Below are 16,027 nucleotides of genomic sequence, written 5' to 3'. Positions count from 1 at the left end.
ACCTCTCTCAGTTTTAAGAATTGTGTCTAGAAGTTTGTGTCTGAAAGTCAAAATTACAGTGTGTCAAAAGTATGTTAAATACTAATCTCGTGACTAGACCTGTTAATGACGTGTAAACAAATTCAAATGTAGTATTTATATTTGCGTGTAAGGTTTTGTGCAGACGGTGACAATATACTTCGACAAGCACAATATCACACTTTATATAAATAACTTAACTAAAATAATTTATGTTAAAATACAGATGGAATTTGTTATCATTCTCGACTTCAAAGCATCTAGCAATTCTCTCATTTGAGTAAGTTATCTTTAAGATAAAATGTTAATCATTTGTGTGTTATTTATTTTAAACTAGCTTCAGTCCGCAGAGCGTGGACTACTGGGTACGTAACTTTCAGTACCCGTCAAACAAAATAGCAACATGTTCTTTCAATATCAAGTTCCATCTATACTATCTAATATTATTTAGTTCGGGATCGCGATTCCGGAATTTAACTGATAAATCAAAAGATGAACAAGTACACTGTCTTTCCATACAAAGAATATGTTCGATACCATAAAAGATTCTTGTTCGGTGAAAATTGTTCGTCTTGTTTAAATCGTAATTCGTGAGGATACTTCTTTAATCAGCGAGTCTTCGGGTGATGGGGTAAGGGACCAAACCTTGCTGCAGGATACCCACGAGACGTGTAGGTGCTCGAAGAATCCTTGGTTCGCCTCAATCAGGACTGCGAACTCGGTGTTGCTCCTCCGGTCTCTAGCGGGCGGCAGGAATACGCGCCGTCACGACTCCATCCTTCGGGCTGTGGGCGGCAACTGGGCTGGACTGCACGACGGTCATCCTTCCCGGGCTCGAACTGCGACTTCTCATTCTTCGACTGAATTCTTCTTTCTTCAGGATGATCAACGGCATCTATTCTTCGTAGTTTCAAAGCAATTTATATTCATTGGACAATCTCTTGAATCTGGATATTCGTCGACTTCTCTTCTTAAATAATTGTTTGAATTCTTGACGTCTGAATCTTATCTTCGTTGATTCAAATTAGTAGTTCCTTCGAAATCTAATTCAATATTAGCATTAATAAACATTTTCAACTCTTCTATAAATATTCAATTCTAACTTAATGTCGAAATAGTTGCGTTTCTAGATGTTGCCTTCATCGAGTCTCAATTTGTTCTAAAGAATCTTTTCCCCGTTACTAATAAACGACTTTCTTAAGGTTGTTGATAAAACAAAACTATTAAAATTACTACCCATTACTGTCGTTGTTCATCTTTAAATTAATATTGGTTTCAATAAAAATACTGCTATCTTAGCCTTGACAATAATTTAAAATAAAAATTAGCATAGAGTAATACATATACAAAACGATAACCAAAGAAATTTAAATCTGAATTAATCATAGATTACAAATGTAAACATACGGAATAAAGTGTAATTAAACAAAATAAATATTAAAGGAAATTAAATATTTACTTTCTATAAAGGGTAAATATTGCCTTTATATGACATTGTGAAGAAGATTAGAAAAAAGTAAACGGGGGTTGGTACGAAAGAAGACATGTAATTGAACACATCAGTACAAATTGCTGTTACACATTTTTTTTTTTACAGAAACATTATATTCAAACATACCAATAATATACGCGTTTACAAAACCTCTTTAAATGCAATGTTGGAAGTGAAGATGTGATCATCGTTTACTTTTAGGTTGTACGTATCCTCAATACTAACTGATGCTGTGAGAAGTAAATGTAAGAGGTTATGTTTGTGATACAAAATATCAACAGTAATTTTAAAAGTATATACGTACTTATAAGAAAAGTCTGACGTGCCAGAAGTTTTGGTTAAGTAGTTTTTTTGGTGGAATTTTTTGGTTAGGTTGAAGGATCCTCTAAGATTTCTTTATCATAAGTTCTGTTTATTATGACAGAAGTGCAATTTAAAAAAGAAATTTGTAAACTCTGATATTTCAAGCGGATATCCGATTCAATATTTATCGAATCTGATTCGATATCTATCAAAAATTCGACTCATCCATTAAAGGACCTCTTCTTAGATGATTTTAAATCTCAAATTTAAGAGAAGGGTACATTTTTATACCTTGGGTTTATTTTTCGTCATTAGCCGGTATGATAAGCTTTAAAATGAGGGTTTAATCATGGAATTTGGTAAAGGAATATGTAAGATCTCGCGGACCAACAGAAAAACAGGCTAGAGAAATAATATATAAGATGTTTCGAAATAAGCCAAAGTGAAATTATTAACAGCTTATTTAATGTTGATACTGAAAAGTAAAGTACTGTGCTGCTGTTGGTAAGCAACTAGCAGCGTGCCACGTGCCATGTGCAGGTGTTGGACATCCCTCACGACCCTGTCAAGAGCCTGGAGCTGGAGTACGACCTGGAGTGGCTCACCATCGTGTACTTGACCAACCACTTGCTGAGCGTGAAGCGAGGTATCCACTACATGCCAGGCGCTGGCGCAGACGAGAGGTAACGGCTCTGCACTTCAGTGTCGAACAACAGATTGTTCAAACAAGCATTCCCAAAGTTAATGTATTTCAGTTAACATTTTGAATGTAATGAGTGCAGTATATTGTTGTGAAGCTACCGTAGCATAAAATTGAAGAAAATATACTCTTAATTAACCAAACAGTCTCCACCAGGTAGTTTTGTCGCAAAGTACCAAATGTCTGCAAATCCTCAGAAATGATAGATTAATTTACTAAACTAAAAGTTCTGAGGAAGGGAGGAAAAGCTGTTTGTTTGTTTTTGCTGGAGAGTTACTGGAACCGCCCTAAAGACCCACGGCAGATGCCAGCAGGTGGGGCCGATTGTTATATTCGTTGCATCGTCTCAACATGGAGGCATCACACCTCTACACTTTTTGAGGGGGGGGGGGGGGGGGGGGGGGGGGAATTTCAATAACACATAAATACATTTATTTGACCACGCCATAAACACAACTCCAAGTTGTAATGTTGCAGAACCCTGCCCTCCTAATTAAATAATTTTTTCTTTTAAACTATTTTCATGAATGTAAATAGTATTTGTTAAAAAGTCTTTCTAATGATATTTTACCGTTTGTTATATTTTAGGGTTGATATTTTTCACTTGCTATGTTTTTAAGAAGGTATTGATTATTTTATTAGACATTTTCTATCATTAGTAATTTTTATGTAATTTTTCACAAATGAGCCGCTGTTCTAGATTGTTACCTATTTAGGCCTCCTTTTTCAGGTTTTTCTCAATAAGTTTAATTTTGTAAAGTAATTCGTATTATAATTATTATTCTTAATTTTTATTAACGTGTTGTAATATAATTATAAATCACGGGACTGTGTCTGGGCTGGTGTGATGGTTAGAAAGAGAGGCATGAGAGGCCTGTAAGTGGGAGTGAGAAAGGAACAGTGCTTCCCCGCCAACCGAGATAAAGACGGTAATTCTCCCCCTGCATGGGAACGGAGTGATAACTGCTCTCTCACGGTGTGGGAGAGAGAACGAGAATGGAAGTCCCCGATTTCGAGGTGAAATTGAAAAGAGACAGATCAGGGGAAGCCCAGAGTTCTGTGTGTAAAAGGTTCTTTCATGTGTTGTAATTTGTTCTGTGATTGGCTAATATATGTAGAGTGAATGAAGAGTGCGTGTGATTGGTCGGTGAGGTCATGTGTCGTCTACTCCCTTCGTGGAGGAGACGAGTTCATGAGATCACCAGTCGTCTGTCGATCGCTGCCACAGTAGGTCGCGTTCGGTGGCTTCTCACTAAATTATAATGTAATGTACTAATAGATAATTTCACGTTGGTGGTCGGAGCCAGGCCGAATATTAAATCAACCTAATTTGTTTTATTTTCTTTCGGACAATGAATTAGAAATTGCGGCCACCTTCGTCGGCAGTTGGCTCGGGGCGGAATTCGTTTTCGCTGGGTGCGGTCCTCTTCGAGGTCGTCCCATTTTCTTGTATTTGCAGTAAAACATTACTGAAGGACTTCATCTACGCTATTAATTTTCGGTAATTTCTCGTCATGCGAGCTACCGGCAGTATTTTCGACAGTCAGATATACATGTGGAACGAGTGAATGAACAATTGTAAGTGTTTGGATTCGTCGGGGCATTCTGTTTGGAAAAAAATAAAAAACAACAAAAATTACAATCGGCATTGAACTGTTTATTTTGTATATAACGAACCGTTATAAAGTCAACAATTAAAAACAACAACAAACTGTATTAGGATTAAAAAATAACAGCCAAGTCTGCTTACATAACATAATATTGGTGTGCACACACAATTACCAAAAAATCAGAAATTAAATATTAAACAAAATTCAAATTGACATTAACAAAGCATAAGAATACTCCCTTAACTGAACTCTGGTAAGACCTAGGAACTCTAAAATGCTCAAGTAATAAGATAACTCACACAAGTTACGAACATATGCAAATTAACAGAACTTGTAGCCATGCTAAAACATCAAAAATACTTAAAGAAATAACCTAACTTCACACCAAGCTCAAAACTTCACTGTAAAACCGCTTAAAACTCCACATATGAATTTAAACTGGAACATAATAAATATTTCTCAAGGTTTAGCCAAAACTAACAGATGTAAAAACTAGTGATTAAACGAGCTCTCGCATATCAAAAGTTACATACCGTGTTTTATTGCATAATTGTCACACATTTTATACTAAAATATAGTTTGAAAAGTAGGAATGCGATTTTCATGCGAAATATTTTTTTTTTTTGTTATGTAAAGTTATTCAAAAAACAAAACCCATTCATAGAAAGTACGTTTATTTAAAAAGTGTAGTCTATAAAAGCACGCTGAACAATTTAAATTTATAAGTCATGCAACAAAAACCTTTCTTCAACTTTAAATAGAAAAACAAATTCTGTGATCCGAATGCGAGCCTGAACTAACACGTAACTATCGTAGTAGTACACACCACGAAAGAGTGAGGGCCAACAAATGTAGCTAACGAAGCACTCGACAGAGAGCGCGTGTCGCATGCAATTGGCGAGGTATCAGTATCGATGTTCGACTACGTGTGCGTGCTCTATATTGGAAGCAACATAAACAAACATTAATGATGTCAACTAGCGCTGGCTACATTTTTATAAGCGGTACACTGTGGCGACACAGACAAACAGATAAAGGTTATAACATTTAAAAAGTCTTTAAAAGAAAGTTTACACATCAGACAACTTCGTATTTCCGTTAATTAAATAAGTAAATGGTAATGTCCGAATAAATTTTATATTTCTATTTTAAAACACATCGTTTTATACGGAAAAAATACCTACACAAAATGCTTGGAATCTAATAGGACCAAAAACATCACGCTACGTTTACGCAAGAGGTTTTTTATCCCAATTTGACACCCTAAAATAGAGGTGCGAAGATTATGTGATAAAACTGGGTAATTAAAATACGTATATTGAAACATTAAAGTTGCCTATCTAACACGTGTGAAATGCCTGCCATGAATAAACCATCATAAATTTGTACTTGCTACATTTCTGAAGAGTGAAGCACTGAGGTACTAAAATATGATGTCTACATATTGCATCCTGGCCGTTGACTCTGCCACCTCCACCGGGAGGATCACTATTTCTTCTCTCAAAACAATGGAATACCTCAAAACACCATCATCACCTCCAGTGTCCGGTTGCTGTCTCCCTCACCAACACCAACACCAAAACCAAAACCCATGCCCTATTGGGCAGATCCTACCGCGTGCTACCAAACCAACCAATACTGTCCTAGATTATTCCCGCTCTCCAATCTACCTTTGTAATGAGTCTTCCCCCCCCCCCCCCCCCCCCTTCTACTACCCATTATCCAAGGCACATTGCCATCGCTGCATTCAAAAGTGCCGTTCTGCCTGAAAAGGGAAGGGGGAAGTTAGGTCAGTACCTAGAGAACTGTGTCTCGCAGCCACACCAACCAATCATGCACTCTTAGCCTGACTGACGTCAAGGCTTGCAGAAAACTTGCCTATCCACGTCTGGCTGCTACCTACTTGAGCCCAGGGCACAGAACCACTGTCCCACAGTTTATAACAATAAGAACTAAATAAAGACAAAAATTTAATTAATTTAATATTTTTGTCCTGGTCCTTGAAATATGTAAAAACGAGGTTCTACTGTAGTTTTAAACTTCACTTAACTTGTATTAGTAAATAGTATCTTTGTTCCTTGTTCTCATTCAATTCAGAAGGCTGAGGGCTGAGTGCTGGGGGTGAAGGGGGTGGGGATGACTGAAGGCTGGGGTCAGGTACAGGAGGCAGGTGCTGGGGACTGGGTGTGTTGGGAAGGGGCTGCAGTTTGAAGGCTGGTGCAGTTACTCCAAAGTATTCATCCTACATAATTATATGTAATACTAACATTCTTTGTCAATTGACTTAATTAAAATATTACATCTTCTACCTATATTACTGATTAATATGAGCACCCCATGTTTTAAAATTAAATACAATATTAAGAATAAATATGTAGGTAATTTTCTAGACCAAGTACTCTTCTGTGAAAAAAACATTAATAGTAATTTTGAAAAATCCCACTTTATGATATGCTTATACCCATTACCACCTCTATGTAATTTAACTTTATATAGGAATACTTACACTTTGCCAGATATTATAGTAGAAACCATAAAGTTCCACATACTTTAATAACATTTGTTCACAATCCTTTCATTAATTAAATAGCACAATTGTAGTGAAAACGTTTTGACACATCTTACGGTATGGTTGTGCTTCACAGGTGCAACTTTGCGCCTACACGGCAGGAAATGGACCTTGTGCTACGCCGGCTCAACAACAATCTCACGGTACCGCTCAACTTCACGCAGACGGTAACCCCGTACGACCCAGCCGAAGATGCGCAAACGTTGGCAACACGTCCCACCGCACAGGTCAACCCGCAGACAATGGCGCTGTGCGAACGCCTGGGCGTGGATGACCCCATGTCGCTGCTCCTGGAAGATAATGCACCAGATTCTGCTAATGCCTCTCTCATTGAGGCAAATGCGTCTGTCTCATTCCTTGTGACGGACGACTCGGCAGTGGAACTGGACGGCAGCCTCGAGCTGGATGTGTCGACTTGTTCACCGCGCGTGTCGCTGCGTCGGTCGGCCATTGTGCTTCCATCACCGCTGCACAGCGAACCCGACTGCAGTGATGTTGAGGTTGTGAACAGCGGCTGTGACGACGTGTCCACAGTGTCTCAAGGCAGCACAGGTACGCCGACTTTCTTCTTGGTTCGTACCGTCTCATGAATTTAAACATTAAAGAGTTTGATGGACCCCTGTACTTCATTACCTTCGCCACTATCAAGAGGCATAAAACTATTGGTAATATCACTAAATCCCTCAAGAAAATAAAAATGTTAAATAGTCAATGCACAAAAAATAATTGCCTTGGTTAGTTTAATTTCTTACAGATAAGCCCCTTTCGTCAATAATTATCTCTGGAACACACATTCAACCCAAACATGGTATTTAGCCAAAATTTGAAGCCCTAACATTTAATTTGATCATATTTATATTTACTTTATAAGTTCAAAGTAAGTGAGTAAATCACACGTTTTCAGTTTAAAGGTGAAATAAAAAAAAATCATCCAAAATGGTTTCTATACATAAAATCTAATCAATGTGGCCCGAAATTCACAATTTGTACTGCGCATGCACAAAGCATTGCTTTCTGCCAAGTCAGTAAACAAAACAATTAGAATGCATGCACTTACCCATTACTAGCATGCTATCAGTTTTTATTTAGGTGTTTTTTTTTTTTATTAAAAAAAAAAGGATTCTTAGTGAAATCTAAGGAATTTTTCAAGGCCCTTATCCAATTAAAACAAATAAAGGACTTTTTAAGGATATTAAGGAGGTGTTCACACCCTGTTCTTCTTCTGATGAGAAAGAAGTGGTAGCAATCTAAACAATACAATAATCTGTGGTTCAGACTCAAGTGAAAGTAACCAAAATGCTTGTCTATTTTGCTGACTATTTTGTACTGAATTTTATCAATATCTTGCTTTGAATTAATGCAGTGTTTTTAATACTTGCACATTTTTGTGCACTTGTATAGAAAAAGTAAGTTTCTGCGAGTGGCAGCAACTGTGCAAAGAGGTAATCTGTGGTTGGCGTGCATGCGCAGGCGGAGAGGATGTCTCGGACACGCCCGACTGCCAGCCCACTGACCCACAGCCCAAGAACAAGAAGTTCAAGAGGCGAAACCAGGCCTTGTACCAGAGCACAGACAACGATTGATACCAGCATTCCGTAGAACGTGTTTATTTTCAGTCTCAAGGGGCTTAAATTTTCAAACCAAGCAAAAAATTTGAATTAAGAAAGAATTTTTTTTATATCAGTTACAAAAACCTTTTTTAAAGAACCATTTATTTTCGCCCCTACCAAAGCTTAATGACACTGCAGCAATCATTTTTGAATGTCAGTTTTTTGTCTAGAGTTCATTTAAAAACATTTAAAGTAAAGGCCGGGAACAGAGTGCAATTGTGACAAATGCCTGGAAACATGAAACTAGGCTAACAGCTGTACAATTAACAGCCTGGGGGCCCTATGTTTAAAACACTTAGCTTCCAGTGTTACATGAACTCCACTAGAACAGTGAACTCGAACATGATACAACCCTCGGCAGAGTTGAAGTGCTGAAGCATTAAATTTTCTGCATACATTTTCACCACTTAAGAGATGAAGGTGTCGTATGTGACTCGTGTGCATCAAAGAAATTTGGTATTCATCTTGTGGCTAGTCCGTTTTACAGCAAGGCAAGCGTCTTATTTCTCGCATGTTGCCTCATGGTTACTGGGTAATGTTTTCTACCAACATGTTTTTCATTTACAAACACTAACTGCAATTATTAGGTATACTTTATGCTGCTATTTTGGGGATAAATAATAAATAGGTTTCACTTACAAAGTTAAAGGCCAATTTTTTTTTTTTCATGTAAGAAGCTTTGATGTGCTTCTGTGCTCCTTTCAGTAATATCTTTTCCAGGTTAGTTCAGGTACATAAAAGAATGGTGCGAGTCTGTTATCTAATAGGGTACTTATTTTACAAACAGAATCAACTTAAAAATGCAACTCACAGTAACAGTCGAGCATATTTATTATACCTAAAATGGAGATTAAATATTTATCCTGTATGATTACGTTAGGTACATACAAACGGTAAGTAGTCTGTTAATGCATGGAATTTTTAAGGCATGTCTCACAACATTCATTTATGGACTTGATTTATTATAATCTACAATGACCATTATGAATCCAACCAATTCCTCCTTAAAAAAGTGAAAGTCAACTGTTCCAAGATAAAAATTACTACAGTATCGCAGTGCTGCATTACAGTTATTAATAATAATAATAATAATCAGTACTTCCAAATTAAATTTTCAGAACATATTTTCTCAGAAGCAGCTACTCCAAAAAATTCCAAAAGTAGGCCCGTTGTGCAAAATATAAATGCAAGATTAATCCATTTAACTATTGGTATGTGGGGCAATGTGCTTATTAAATACATGAGACATGACGTGAAGTAAGTCAATTTAGTGTCAAAATATGCACCTCAGCAGTAACATTTTTTTCTTCTAACAATTTTTCTCTGCTAGTTTGAGCTGTGCAAAGACATTATTGCTTCTCTTTTGATAACGATTCAGGTAGGTATCTGCCCTAAACTGCAGCATATAGTCAACATGGGAGAGATTTGTCAATAGTGGGTCTATTACTCTCTCTCTCTAAAAGGTACAACCAGCCAAAAGTCCAAATAAGTAAAATAGCCAGTATACAGTTTTAAGCAATAATAAGGGTGGGGGAGGAGGAATAAAAAGAATTCTATCATTTAGGGCCCATCTTCAATGGTCCAAACCTGTGGGCTGTCCATGTCCTTATTCTTATGTGAATGACATCACATTGTCGGACAGAAAAATGAAGTCTACATTTGCAATGTCCAATGTTTGGATCCACTGATTTTGTGTTTATGCATTGTAAATTAGTATGCAGTTTAGTTTTGAATAAGCTTACCGGACAAAGAAATTAGTTTCCCCTGGAGAAATCACTACAAGCATCATTTAAAGACAGTGTAACTCTGCATATTGTGCTGAGGATCTTTAAGGTTTCACAAGGATATAGGAAATGAATAGAAAGAAGGTGTGATTCCGTCTGAATATAATTACTCCATACTTAGAAAACTTATGACAAACATTAAAAAATATTAACATACAAAAACAATTAAGTACTTCAAAAAACCTTTCAGGTATATATTTAAAAAAAATAATATGGGCCAGCTAGTGTTGTGAGTTGGGTAAATACCCGGTGGGTAGGGTATTTATAAATGGGTATTTACCTAGGTACTTACCCCTGCCTCTGGTAAATACCCAAAATGAGGGTTTTTAAAATAAAATCACTTTTTAAGTGTATAATCATATGGCATATTCATTATTTTATTGCTGTAACTTTATGCTGTAACTTTATTCACCTAGCAGCAAATCTTTTGAATCCTGCAGTACAAGGTAATGAATTGAAACCAACAGAATTGGTTGATGCCTTGGGTTTTATCTGTGAAGTTGGTCACCACATGGCCTTGAATGTAATGAAGATTCGGCATGATTTGGCTGACTACAGGGATAAAGAAGGACTGTGGAGGCGCCAGTTCATTTGGGATGGTGTGGGTAACAATGAATTGAGCCCAATATTATGGTGGAGGGGCCTACGTGGAACTTGTGTGTTAGCTGATGTAGCGATAAGAATCCTTGGGGCTCCTGTCGCATCAGCTGCTACAGAACGAACATTCAGTACCTTTAGCTGGATTCATGACAAGAAAAGAAACAGGTTAACAACCTTATGTGCTGCCAAGATAACGTATGTATCTCATAACTGGAAATTACTAAACAGTACTACTGAGACAGACGAAAAACAAAGAGAGTGAGAGAGAGAAATAAGGTATCTCCATACAAGAACCACAGCAAAACTGACAGTGAAGATGAAGATGACATAGAGGAAGATGACACACAGGAAGATGACAAGCTGGAACTTACTAGTGAAAGTGATAGTGAAGTGGTTAGTAAACTTGGAAGAGTATTATTAAAAATATTAGTCGAATATTTTTAACTTTTAGTCCATTTTGCACAGATGAAGAGTGAAGAACAAATAAACATGCAATTAATTTCTCAGCTATTCTTAGAAAATTTTGAAAATAAATGTTTACTTTTTATTTTGATATTGTGTAAGTTAAATAACATTGTAGGTTAATTAATGTGAGATTTAAGTAAGGACTGGAAAGTAATAACAGATGGAGTAATATAAAACTATAAAAAGATAAATTAAAAACAGAAACTTAAAAAACAAAAAAAATAAATATGATTAGTTATGTAATATTGTGTGCTTTTGTGTTGAATGCATGATGTTAATGAAAGTATGCTACAACTTTTAAAGGTGATTCCTTCTTCCAAAAACAAGGTAGTCAAGTCTTAGTGTTACACTACGCCATTTTTTTTGCATAGTACTATTCTCTAGGGAAAATTTGTAGTTAAAAAATTAAAAATGGTTAATATTGACAAAGTATCTAAAATGATGTGGAGTAAAATTACAATATTTTGATAAATCTTTAGTGTGTTGAATTATCCAACCTTCGGGGGGGAAAAACCTTAAAATAAAACTATCCCCTTCATGATAATAATAGGTCAGGTCAGGTTACCCTATTCGCTATTCCCCAAAATAAAAATTTATTTGTCTGGTTTTTCTAAATATTTCACACTGTTGCTTTTCCCCCGTAAGAATTGTGCTTGGAAAAAATGGTGGTGTATAACTATTCCATGTTTTTGATAAGGAATCACCTGCTTAAGTTTGCAACATACTTTCATTAACATCGTGTATGTAACCTATTACTTTGTGAAATTATTAAAACTCGACAAAATTAAAATTATCATTGATTTAATGAAAATACCCAGGTATTTATGAAATTTGGGTATTTACCTGGGTAAGTACCCAAGGTATTTACCCTTAATTATATATACCTGGGTATTTTACATCTCTAGGGCCAGCCCTAAATCAGATTACAAAAAGGTTTCACTAAAAAAAAAATACATAAACCAATAAAAAAATGAAAATATATTTAAACCATCCCAGTATATATTGTTAAAGTCCAGAAATGATGTTTATCTGATGAACCACGTCTGACGGCGTGATTTAAGAAAGTTCAGAAAAAGGTTGAAAGATACAGTAGCACTGGAGGTAGGGCCTTCGTTTCCCGGAGATCAATCGGGAACATGATGCCAGGGTGCCTGTGTGTTGTTGAGGAAGGGTGGTGAAAATGCCAATACGGCGTCCGGCTCTCGGACCCTGTCTACGAACAGTCCGAATCAAAACTGATCAGAACTAGTACACAGATAGTATAAACTGGGCAGAGAATGCCCGCAAAAGTTATGGGGAGGTTGGGGAATGTCGCAGATCGTAACTCACCAGACAGGGACGTTGGCTTCTATTTTCTGATGCGTCGCCAGTCCGGATCTGGAGCCCGCGAATACGCGGCTGGCGCAGACGTTTCTACCATTTCAAAAGAAATTATTTAAAATAAAATGACTACTATGTTGATTACTGTACAGACAGACTAAACTACTTAAATAAATTTAAAGGGATCGCATCCCTTGTCTAATCGACTACATCGTCGGTTGCTGCCAGATGGAAGTCTTGCAGTGCGTTGATCCGCCGATAATCACAAACAGTCCTCTGGGATAGCGCCACGAAGTGTCTGGCCAAGAGCCGCATCTCGTAATTAAAAGTAAATGTTCAATCAAAAGTGGAGGGCGAGACTGGGGGGTCTGCACCGAAAGGTTCCGAAGTTCCCCGAGTGGGCATCATAATAAACTCTGACTTTGATGTCTCGAAGTTGGTAGCACTGGCCGACTTTAGCGCTACCTATTGTGGGGTGTCTGAAATAAAAAAAGAATCGACTCGCCCGAGACTTTAGCTATCGCCTGGGGCTAATGCCGCAGTCTGGTGCTGCACTCTGGCGGCCTACAGGGGAAGGTAGCTGTGAGGTTAGCAGAGTTGTCCCCAGATGTCGCGGGGGTCAACTCCGCCCGCTGGCGACAAGGGAAGAAGTTACTGTGTCCGCCGCTAGATGTCGTGTGTGGTCCATCTTTGCACATATTTTTTTCTATGGTAAGTCGGCCTTGAAAATGGCCAACGCTTGGCGGGGTTCACGGGAGGACAATGATCCTGGGCTAAATTCTTAGAACCAAGAGGGAGCTGGGACGGTGTGGGGGGGAACAAAAACGCAATGACGGTGGGAACGAGCGTCCTAGCCGTGACTTTCAAGGAGAGAACCTAAGACAAATGCGTGACGTTAAAAGCTATGGTAAGCTCGTCTCTGAGAAATGGTAACAACTTGTCCAGAGCTGTTGTATGCAGTTTTAGTCATGAAGAGAAGTAATGTTACAGGCCTGGGACGTGACTGCAAGCGAGAGAAATGTCAAACGGGCTGCCAACGAAGTCTTAGATTTGCAAAAGATCAGATAGGTCTCTGAGAAAGGTGCTTCAGTCTACTGGCACAAAGTTTAACTACGTAGAGTACACCAGCCAAACAAAGTGTAAATCACCCAATTGTAACCAAATTATATAGCAAATAAAATTTCCAAAAATAATTTAAAATTATAATAACAATTAAAAAAAACGTGTCGAAAAACCTAATATCCGGCACAATATGGACTTGATAACCGTCTGAATTTGGTTGGGAAGTGAGTCCGTACATGCAGGTACGTCGCGTACAGGTTAAGCCACTCGCTGACAATTTGATCGCACAATTCCACCAAATTGCAGGGATGCTGATGTTGGTGTTTTACCTGCTGTTCCAACATGTCTTACAGATTTTCCATGGGGTTCAAGTCAGGTGATTCTGCAGGCCAATTGAGATGTAATAGGGTGGGGGATTGTTCATAAAACTAGTCACATATACGTCTAGCCTGATGAACTTTGCTGATGTCATCTTGAAAAATTGGGACATACTCATGCAGATAGATGTTGACTGAAAAGCAACACCTGATCATCCATAATGTTTAAATAAGCATGCTGATTCATGTTAGTGGTCACCGTAGTAAGTGGGCCCAAATCCACTATATGAAAAACACCCACAAAAACATCACAGACCCACCTCCGGCTTGAACTTGACCTCGCACAAATCCAGGATGAAATGCTTCATTAATCCGTCAGTGCACTCGACATGCGTCATTGGTATACAGGCAAAAACATGATTCGTCTGACCACATTACATTCCGCCAGTCAACTACTGTCCACGTACTATGAGTTCTAGCCCATTGAAGATGTGCAGTTTTATGTGCATGTACGAGCAATGGACTCTATAGAGGTGACCAACTCCAAATGTTCATTGTGTGCAGTTCCCATCGCAATATTCTCTTGCCAACAGGTTGGGATGGACCTTCATTCATTGTATTCAGCAATTCCTGTCGGGTTTGGATCAGATTTTGATTCACTAGCCGTGAAATACATCTCCGGTCCCTCTGTCAGGATCTTTTTCCAACCACAATTCTGATGTGTTTTGTAGCCACGTGTAGTACACCACTGCTTGTAGACACGTTGAACAGTCCACTGCAAAACACCAACACCAACAAATCCAGCAACTTCACGCACCGTATGGCCATGGGCATGGCCCCTTTCTGCCACTCTTGTTACATCCTTAAATCTATCCATATTGACGTACCCTGTCTACTTGAAACATCAATGTCTCACTTATCGCTACTGCCTTATGCTCACATAGAGGAATGGTGCGTGAGATTGAGCACGGGACTCATTCAATGTGCCATCTGTACAGGCTTAACGATCCATCTGTGCGTGCGCACTAGGGAGACTAATTTTTGTCTGCTGAGCTTATTAATCAAGTAACTTGTGAAAGATGTAAGAGTTCAATAATATTTAGTAAGGCAAATGTATACTAATAAATTGATTTTAGTCACACTGTCAACAATGGATTTTCGTTTTCTCCCTGTGAAAAGCGCCAGTCACAAACGGACAGGACTAGCAATATTTTGTCTTGGTCTTCTTGGCTTCCTGTTCCTACCGCAAGGTCCGTTTTCTGTTTACCTTTTGGAAATTGCTTGGTTTATGCTATTTTGAGCATCTAAAGTACCCATCAGTGGTTCCAACATGAACGTGTCCATTCGTAAAAAATTCTAACACTGACAAGTGCTAACTTGATATTTCCTGCTTATGTTACCCCCCCCAACCCCTGGAAAAACCTATTCGGTCTTTTTAAATAAACTTTCTGATGTTTCAATAGAAGAATTATTTAGTTTTGAGATGGGTCAAGGCTCAAAAACTTAAGCTGAGTTGAGCAAGTAGCTTCAGCTTGGCTTGAAAATCAAGTTCATTGTACTCGACCTAACAAAACTTGACATTACAGTTAAATTATGGAAAAAGGTTTTTCAACGAACTGTATCAAAAACTTAGCTGGGAAAACTTTTTATAACGGAAATTGAAGATTTTCTCTTTTTCATAGTTTAGTTGTATATATTTATGTTGAATAATATGTGTCTGCACAAAAATACATATTTAAATTAAATTTTTTGAAAAAAATTGGTTGTCTGTAAATTTAGTTTACGGACGATAGTTTAACGTGACAACATTATAACAAAACATTGATGAAATTATTGATCCAGAAGAAAAGGAAATATCATATTCGGCTTGAGACTGAGCCGTAATAAGTTTTTGCAACCAAACCATTTAGGCATTAAAAATATTATATTCTTTGAGGAAGAATTTTTTTTAATATTTCTATCTTTTGTATGATAAAATCTACCTCTGCATACTTTTATGAATAAAATTGAATCATTTTTATTGAATTATCACTATTTTGTATGGATACAAAGGAGTGAAATGAAATGTACAATTTAATTAATAAATTTACTTTTATTTGCATTCATTATTCAAATATATTTATTACTTTTGAAATGTTACGTGCGCCGTATTTATTATTAAAAGTTAAAAAAAAATA

The 16,027-nt window shown here is 37.5% G+C and overlaps 1 protein-coding gene across 14 annotated transcripts in view; it reads left to right on the top strand.

The window, feature by feature from the left end:
- The window catches only part of LOC134539511 (lariat debranching enzyme), a 78,273-nt gene extending 62,246 nt beyond the window's left edge, over positions 1-16,027 (top strand). For all 14 annotated transcript variants that reach the window (XM_063381597.1, XM_063381658.1, XM_063381668.1 and 11 more), the window contains 3 exons: positions 2,354-2,496; positions 6,769-7,244; positions 8,163-16,027. In XM_063381597.1, the coding sequence (XP_063237667.1) occupies positions 2,354-2,496; positions 6,769-7,244; positions 8,163-8,275 (732 nt within the window). In that variant the 3' untranslated portion in view covers positions 8,276-16,027. The remainder of the gene's footprint in view (positions 1-2,353; positions 2,497-6,768; positions 7,245-8,162) is intronic.

Source organism: Bacillus rossius, chromosome 1 (assembly GCF_032445375.1).
Source record: "Bacillus rossius redtenbacheri isolate Brsri chromosome 1, Brsri_v3, whole genome shotgun sequence".
In the NCBI taxonomy this organism is placed as follows: domain Eukaryota; kingdom Metazoa; phylum Arthropoda; class Insecta; order Phasmatodea; family Bacillidae; genus Bacillus; species Bacillus rossius.
The sequence above is the reverse complement of the archived record's forward strand: the minus strand, read 5'-3'. Positions and strand labels throughout refer to the sequence as shown.